At 59.4% G+C, this 8,212-nt stretch overlaps 1 protein-coding gene across 1 annotated transcript; it reads left to right on the top strand.

Annotated features, from left to right (window-relative positions):
- Positions 1-200: 200 nt before the first annotated feature.
- SOX11 (SRY-box transcription factor 11) lies at positions 201-1,463 on the top strand (the record flags this gene model as incomplete). The annotated part of the gene is made up of 1 exon (XM_081101210.1): positions 201-1,463. The coding sequence occupies one exon, from the start codon at positions 201-203 to the stop codon at positions 1,461-1,463; it is 1,263 nt and encodes a 420-aa protein (XP_080957336.1).
- Between the last annotated feature and the right edge of the window lie 6,749 nt (positions 1,464-8,212).

Raw genomic sequence — 8,212 nt, 5'->3', positions numbered from 1 at the left:
GCGGCCGTTGCCGCCGCAGCCGCTGTGTGCAGCCTGGAAGGGGGGGCCGGGGGGAGGGGGGGAGTCGTGGCCGCGGGGCGCCCAGGACTTTGCAAGTTGCCCGGGAAGGTGGAGGGGCGAGAAGGGGAGGGGGACCTCCGCACGAGACCGAGCCCGAGAGCGAGCGGCCCGGGCCGGAGCGCCCAGCCCCGCGGCGGATCATGGTGCAGCAGGCGGAGAGCTTGGAGGCGGAGAGCAACCTGCCCCGGGAGGCGCTGGACACGGAGGAGGGCGAATTCATGGCGTGCAGCCCGGCGGCCCTGGACGAGAGCGACCCGGACTGGTGCAAGACGGCGTCGGGCCACATCAAGCGGCCGATGAACGCGTTCATGGTGTGGTCCAAGATCGAGCGGCGCAAGATCATGGAGCAGTCCCCCGACATGCACAACGCCGAGATCTCCAAGCGCCTGGGCAAGCGCTGGAAGATGCTCAAGGACAGCGAGAAGATCCCGTTCATCCGCGAGGCCGAGCGGCTGCGCCTCAAGCACATGGCCGACTACCCCGACTACAAGTACCGGCCGCGGAAAAAGCCCAAGATGGACCCCGCGGCCAAGCCCAGCGCCGGCCAGAGCCCCGAGAAGAGCGCGGCGGGCGGCGCCAAGGCCGCCAAGGGCTCCGGCAAGAAGTGCGGCAAGCCCAAGGCGCCCGCGGGCCCCGGCGCCAAGGCGGGCGCGGGCAAGGCGGCGCCGTGCGGGGACCTGGGCGCGGGCGACGACTACGTGCTCGGCGGCCTGCGCGCGGGCGGCGCGGCCAAGACGGCCAAGTGCGTGTTCCTGGACGAGGACGAGGACGAGGACGAGGACGGCGACGAGCTGCCGCTGCGGATCAAGCAGGAGCCGGACGAGGACGAGGACGAGCCGCCGCACCCGCCGCTCCTGCCGCCGCCGGGCCCGCAGGCGCCGCCGCCGCTGCTGAGACGCTACAACGTCGCCAAGGTGCCCGCCAGCCCCACGCTGAGCAGCGCGGCCGAGTCCCCCGAGGGCGCCAGCCTGTACGACGAGGTGCGGGCCGGCGCCCCCGCGGGCCCGGGGGGCGGCGGCCGCCTCTACTACAGCTTCAAGAACATCACCAGGCAGCACCCGCCGCCGCTGGCGCAGCCCGCGCTCTCGCCCGCGTCCTCGCGCTCCGTCTCCACGTCCTCGGCCTCCTCGGGCGGCAGCGGCGGCGAGGACGCCGACGACCTGATGTTCGACCTGAGCTTGAATTTCTCCCAGAGCGCGCCCGGCGCCGGCGAGCAGCAGCTGGGCGGCGGCGCGGCCGGGAACCTGTCCCTGTCGCTGGTGGATAAGGATTTGGATTCGTTCAGCGAGGGCAGCCTGGGCTCCCACTTCGAGTTCCCCGACTACTGCACGCCCGAGCTCAGCGAGATGATCGCGGGGGACTGGCTGGAGGCCAACTTCTCCGACCTGGTGTTCACGTATTGAGCGCGCCCGGCGCCGGCCCCGGGCCCCGCGGGCACCCCGCCGGGGTCCTGCGTGGGGAGGGCGGCCCCGCGGTGCTGCCGGGAGGATGGTGGCGGCGGCGGGGGGGAGGGTGGGGGGTGCGGGGAGAGAAGAGGATGCTCACGTTGACCTGATGCCGTGACACAAAGGAGTGGGAAAGGATGGTGACGTTTTTGGTGGCGTTTCAGTGAAATCAGTAGTTTTTAAAGGTGTTTTTTTTTTCTGTCTTTTTTTTTTTTTTTTTTGGTCCCGTCCCCCTCCCTGCCTTTCTCGTGTCTCAAGGTAGTTGCATACCTAGCCTGGAGCTGTGATTTTGTTTTTTACCCGCCCCCGAATGCGTTTTTGTAGAGACGATTTCTTTTTCCTGAAATCCGTGATTGCAACAAAGGCGCGGGGCGGGGCGGGGCGGGAGGCCCCGCGGAAGGCGCGGCCGGAGCCGGGCGGTGTGAAGTCCGGCCTCCGCCGCAGACCGTGGGCAGCACAACCGTTACGCTAGGGAGTTGGCTGGAGGATATTTTTATTTTTATTTTTTCTTAAGAGATCTTAGAGAACGGGAGGGTTGTTTTTTTTTTTAAATTTCTTATTTTTTAAGAAAACACACACACAAAATAAAGCAAAAAAAGGGACCATGGCAACTTTTTATTTTATTTTGTTTTGGAGGGAGAAAGCTGATGTCTTCTGCGCATCCGATTCTTAACAAAACTGCAGGGAGCTTGAAAACGTGCAGACCGTACACACGCTCACAAAAACTGTGACCTGACCGCGCTCAGAGCTTACTTTTCAGATCCAATTGTTTATGGTTTTACAAATGTGATTTCTACTTGCCAACGTTTTTTTTTGTTTTGTTTTGTTTTTTGGTAACTGTTCCCTGATACCTCCTTGATTGAATACCAGACAGCCTAGACCTCAGTACAAAAGGTATTGAAACATTTTTGATACATAACAGACCTCAGCCTTTTTTAAAAATTAATATATTTTCAGGCGTATTTTTGTACAGTGAAAAGGGAACATTCTTGCTGTGTTTTTCCAGTAAGACTTTCAGGCACTTCTTCCCTTTCAATTTCTTTTTTTTTTTTTTTCCTCTGTTTTTTAGCATGCAAGTTTGTTGGTACGTTATGTCCTGGTTTTTAAAGGATTAAAATTTTAAAATAATCCTTGCATCTAAAGGCCTTGTGGTTTAAAGGAAAAAAAAAAAGCAAACTTTTTTTTTGTACAGCTATAGTAGAGATTTGTTCGATATTTGTAGGTAAAGATTTATGGAAAATGGTGATCTAGACCTCAGAGCTGTTAGAGTTGGAAGCCTGTATATGTACTGTACTCTATAGTAGGACTGGATGTATCTCAGACGCTGTGACATGTGGGTTGGGGCCCCAGATGGGAGGTTTAAAACTGGATTCTCGATTTTTAGCAAAAGAAAGAAGGCACATAGTTTAAAAGGTTTCTCATTTTGTGCAATATGATCTAAATAAAGTACAGACCATCTGCCGATGTGGTAGCAAATGGTGGCGCAGCAGACTCCATGCACCGTTGACATCATCGCCTGGTTTTGTGTCTTGTGTGCCGGAAGTCTGCATCTTGACAATAATGATAATAAATCAGCTGGAACTGATAGGGTCACCTCGCCAGCAGTCTCCCAGGCAGTCAAGCTGGAGGCCCCGCGGTCCCAGCGCCGTCCGTGGCCGGCTTGGTGCGCGCGCGGGGGAGTGGCGCGGAGATGGCCGTTCAGGCTGCAGAGCGCCCAGCCGGCGGGCCCGCTCATTTCTCCTCTTCCTCCCGCGGCTGGTTATTAAAAAGCGGGAGGAGGATTCTCTCTCTCTCTAGGCCTTCCTCCCCTCCCCACCCCCTACTTCCTTTCTCACCTCCTGCTCCCGCCCTCTCCCCGAGCTCCGGGCCGGCGGGCCGCGCCAAGAGGCGGGGGAGGGCGGACCGGGTGCCGCGCGCGGTCCTGGGCTGCGCGTCGCGAGGACCGGCTCCCGTGGGCGGCGAGCGGCGGGGGCCCTGGGACCCGCCGCCCCCCCCTTAGCGGCAGGCGCCGGGGTCATCCACGTGGGTCTTTCTTTTCTTTGTGGATGCTGCAGCTCCGCGAATGCGCAGTGGGCGATGCGCGGCCAGCTCTGGACCTCGAGGGAGGGCAGGGGCAGGGGACGGGCTGCCGGAGAGACTCCCAGCCCCTCTGGGCGGGAAGGCTCGTCCCAAGCCGGGCGATGAGCGGTGGAGGGTGAGGGCGGCTCGGGAGCGGCGCGGCCAGTCTGCCCGCCGGCGGGACCCGCGGCCTCGAGGACCCCGCCGCCCTCAGGCTGAGAAGTGGGTGCAGGACGCGTGGGTGGCGGCTGGGTGTCCAAGGGACGAGCCCTCCCCCCCCAGGGCGCTCCACGCCCGGCCACCGCGTGCACCTCGGCGCACCCCGCCTGCGACCCCGGAGGCGCGCGGGGACATCCACGCAGGCGCCTGAGGCCTCGGGTGCGGAGGGGAACCCCCTGGCCGCGGGGCGGGAGGAAGAAAAAACAGCCCGGGGGCGGCACCGGTGCGCTCTGCGCGCTGGCTCTGGGTCGCCCCGGACTCGCCTTCGGGCGGGCAGCCTCGGGAAGGTGTTTGCCTGGCTGTTCCCTCCTTTCAGCTGCCCCCCGGGGCTCGGGCTCCCTGCTCGCCGGGCACCCTGTGCCTGGGCCCTCCACACCCCCTTCCCCCCGAACCCCCGCATGTTCCCAGCCCGCCTGAGCCCGCAGCCCCGGGCGGGCCTGACTCGGGGAGGCTGCGGGAAGCCCGGGGGGGGGGGGCGGGGGGCTGTGCACCAGCCTTGAGCTCAGCCTCCGGGAGCCGCGGTGCCTGCGGGGGCGGGGGCGGGGGGGGGGGTTCAGGGGCTGATGGCAGCTCGGTCGGTGCGAATCGCCGCGACTCTTTTATCCACTGAAATGATGCATCCAGGTCTGCCCCCCATTTTCACTGGGGTTGGGGAGCGCCTCCACCAGCAGGAGCTGCTGGGCCCGGGCACCCTCTTGCCCCGCCCCCTCCCCCCCCCCCCCACGTTTCCTTGGCCTCCTCGGCCCCTCTCCCCCTCCTCCTCCCCCCACCCCGCCCCCACGGGCTCCCAGCGGCCTCCGCCCCGCCCCCGCCCGGAGCCCCCGCCGGCTTCTGCGGCGACTGCACCGACGCGCGGAGCTCCCGCCCGGGGGGACCTAGAGCCAGCGGGACGCGCGGAGGGGCAGACACCCGTGCACACTAGCACCGCGGCGTGATCTGCCGCAGAATGGGAACGGTTTTGACTTCTTTCTTTTTTAAGAAAAGCGATGTAGCCGGATTTCTTGATAGTGAACTACGGGGAAGTCCGTGGTGGTCGGCGAGCCGAGTTACGGCCCCGGGGGGCTCAGGGCCGCGCGCTCGCACGGCCGGAGGCGGCGAAAGGCAGTCCTAGCGGATTCCGGACCGATGGCTACCGCGTGGCACGGGCTCACGGTGTTCTTGCCCCCGGATCGTCTGCAATAAGAGCTTAACTGCATTTCTTTCCGTCTCTTAAATCCGTCTTACTCTTCACTAAGCGCTGGCAGAAACTCTGAAAATGGTGGCGTGGGGTGGGGTGGTGGGCGGCCGCCCAGCTCGGGGGATGCCCTGTTGGTACCTGATGACGCCATTTGCCTTCGATCTCCATCTCCCAGAACTTGAACCAGCATCCTCTTATTAACCCTCCAAACTCTGGGGAGAACCTTCCATTCTTACACTCCGACCTGCACCCCTTTTATCGAACACACACGGGCCATGCGGAGGACAGGCCGTGCGTCTAACGGGCCGTGCGGATCTGTGCGTTAGGGGTGGCTGCAGTCGCAGGGCGGATTCCGTCTTTCCGGAGGAAAAAGTCAGGCCTCTGGGCAGGGACGGCTCCTTTTTCATGTTAATCAAGGGGCAGGGATTCTCTGCCTGGGGTGCATGCGGCCGGATGACTTGGTGGGGTTTTGTCTGGTTGGTTTTTTCTTTTAAAAAGTGAAGGACTCAAAAGGCCAGCCTTGCTTTTCTCTCTGGGAGCCGAACCCGTGATCCAGTACAAGGAATTCGCAGGTGCGGATCGCTTCGGAATGTGCATGACGTGCCCAAGGAATCTGAGAAATGAAGCCGATAAGTTGCTCTATTTTAGAGTAGTCACTCAATATAAATATATCAATCCTAGCTTTTCTATTCTCGGATGTGATTGGTAGTGTGGATAGTCTTACTTTTTCCTCTAACGGGCATATGTATCTTTGTGGACGTTTTGGAGAGAGCTTTTTCTTGGACTCTCCCGTTTCTAGACTCTTTCTACGCGTTTACGGTGTGGTTCCCTGCTTTTCGCAGATTTCTGAGACGAATATATTTCTGCTTTTTTTCTTATGGTAGGATGACAGCGAAAATAGCTCACTGCGCTGTCGGTTTTACCGGTTCGATGAGACACTTTCTGTATTACAGTTTCAGGGACGATCCTTTCAGGATACTTCTCAGTTATTCTAAGGGCCAAATTTTGTACAATGTCCATCAGGAATGTCCGTCTCAGACGCCCTCCGTGCAGCCTAGGCCGGTGCAGGAGTCGAGGCTGAGCCTTACGCATCCCGGTGCAGGCATGTCCCCGTTCCCAGGGCAACCGTCGCCGCAGACCGACTCTCCAACATGCTTCTCGGAGGTCTGGCTTCTGTTGACGACTGGTTCTTCCTCGCTGTCCACGCCGTCGACTGGTTGGTTCTGTCACATCCCCTTTTCGTTTGGGGACCTGGCGGATTCTCTCTTCCATAGCAGCTCACCTTTCCCCGGTCCCCTTCCACGGAGCCCAGGGATCCAATCACAGTCAAGTGGGAACAAGATGATTGAACTCAGTTCTCTGCCATTAAACCCAGTTCTTTGCCGTTGTACTGCTTCCTTCTTGACTCCTCACATGGCTTCATTCTCCGACTCCCCCAGCCCCCCTCTTGGAGCATTTTTTTAAACACTACCTATATCAATTAGCTGCCTAATTAGTTGTATCTGTTACATGTGGATGCAGTGAGTTTATAAGAGAATTTCACAAACAAGTAGTTTTTTAGTGAGCTTGCGCAGAATTTTAAAGGAGACCTATTTTTATACTCAGAAGAAGCACAACTGTGCAGAACCTATAAAATGGCTTACAAAGGGAATCCTACGTTCATAATGTCCCGTGTATGAGAGTAATAATTTATTGGGTGGAGATACTCCTCAGAGACTCAATACCTCTGCCAGTGCTCAGCTAGGACTGTTTCAATGACCTGGGGACCCCCCCCCCCCCCCGCCCCGGGTGCCTGTGGCCGCGACAGGTCCCTTCTGTTAGGGAAACGATCCCTAAAAGCAATAGGATGAGCTGGGCAGCGGGGTTTCCTCGGAACAGCCGGGGCGGCTCCTCCTTCTGTTTGATCAAACTTCTTTCCTGCAGGCGCGTGGGCTTGGCTTTTCTCTGCTGTGAAAATGACGGAAGCAAGCGATAGGACAGAATGTTGGGAAATGCGCGGAAAAAAGCCAACAACTCCGGGGCCCTTGATGCTTATGTTCTGTGATTAGAGCCACTAAATTCTCTTCAGAAAAACAGCAACCGGACACCCTCATGTGCCCGACAAAGAATTTTGATCAAATAGGGCCTGACCGGGGGCCTCGTCCTGTGGGCTCATCTCCTGCTTCTGCTCACACGGGGGGCCGCCCGGAGCTGCGTGGGGAGGCCGCCTCCCACCCGGTCCCCGGGTCGTCGACTCTGACTCTTGTACATATGTTGTGGGTTTGAGGGTCTTGCGTTTTTCCTTTTCTTGAATGGACTGTTTTAAGTGGGAGGCCCACTCTGCGGGCGGAGACCCTCGTGGTCACGGCGCCCCCCGGGCTGCCTGAGGGCTCGCGGGTGTCGGCGCGGGTTTCGGCGAGTCTGAACGGGAAACTCACGTTCACAGCCTCTCCAGGTTTGGGGGGAGAAAGGCGGAAACGCTATTTTGGTTAGAAGTCTGAGTGGTTTTGGGGGGGAACCTATGTAGGGTTTGCATGCCAGCGCGCGCCCCAGGCTGCGAGTGGGGGAGCCGGGCCCGCGCTGGGCGGAGTGGGATGGTGCTAGGAAATGCATGGCCAAGTTTCGTGTCTCGTGGGCTGTCTAGCATGCAGGGGTAGTGTGTGGACACCGTGTGTGCCGTTGCTGTATCAAAGTTGTAAAGTTAAGCATTATTTATTGAAAACGATGTATTTTTTTGTACAAACCCGATCACATAGAGAATGTCAGTGCTCGCGCCTCGGCCTGCAGTGCTATTGCTCAGGGTTGAAACCTCCACCCGCCACGTCTCCTGCCAGAGTCACCCACGGAGGAACGCCTTCGTCCGAAAGACTGAACCGGAGCGTGCGCTCGACCCGCACGCGTGGGTTTCTATGTGACTTTTCTCCAGGCTTGCATTTGATAACTACTGTTCCCTTCCTGACGGGGTGTCCCCAGGACGGACATGGACAGGCTCCCAAAGGACTGGGTGTCAGACAGGAGGGGCGCCGGCGGGCGGGAGGGCTGGGTCGGTCACCGTGAGCGCGGACGTGGCGTGTGGGGTTTGTAACTGGCCAATCGAGTGAGTGAAGCCTGGGCTACGAGTAAGAGGGTAGACGGACATGGCTGTCGGGAACCGGTGACGCAGGAGATGAAGGAAGACTGTCAGGGCGTCGCTGCTGTCGAATTCAATGCCAGCAAACTCCATTTCTCTGTGTCTTTCGTTTTGTTTTGTTCCTTTCGATGAGCGATTTACAGT

The sequence above is a fragment of the Myotis nattereri genome, assembly GCF_964212035.1.
Source record: "Myotis nattereri genome assembly, chromosome: 10".
NCBI classification, from domain to species: Eukaryota; Metazoa; Chordata; class Mammalia; order Chiroptera; family Vespertilionidae; genus Myotis; species Myotis nattereri.
The sequence above is the reverse complement of the archived record's forward strand: the minus strand, read 5'-3'. Positions and strand labels throughout refer to the sequence as shown.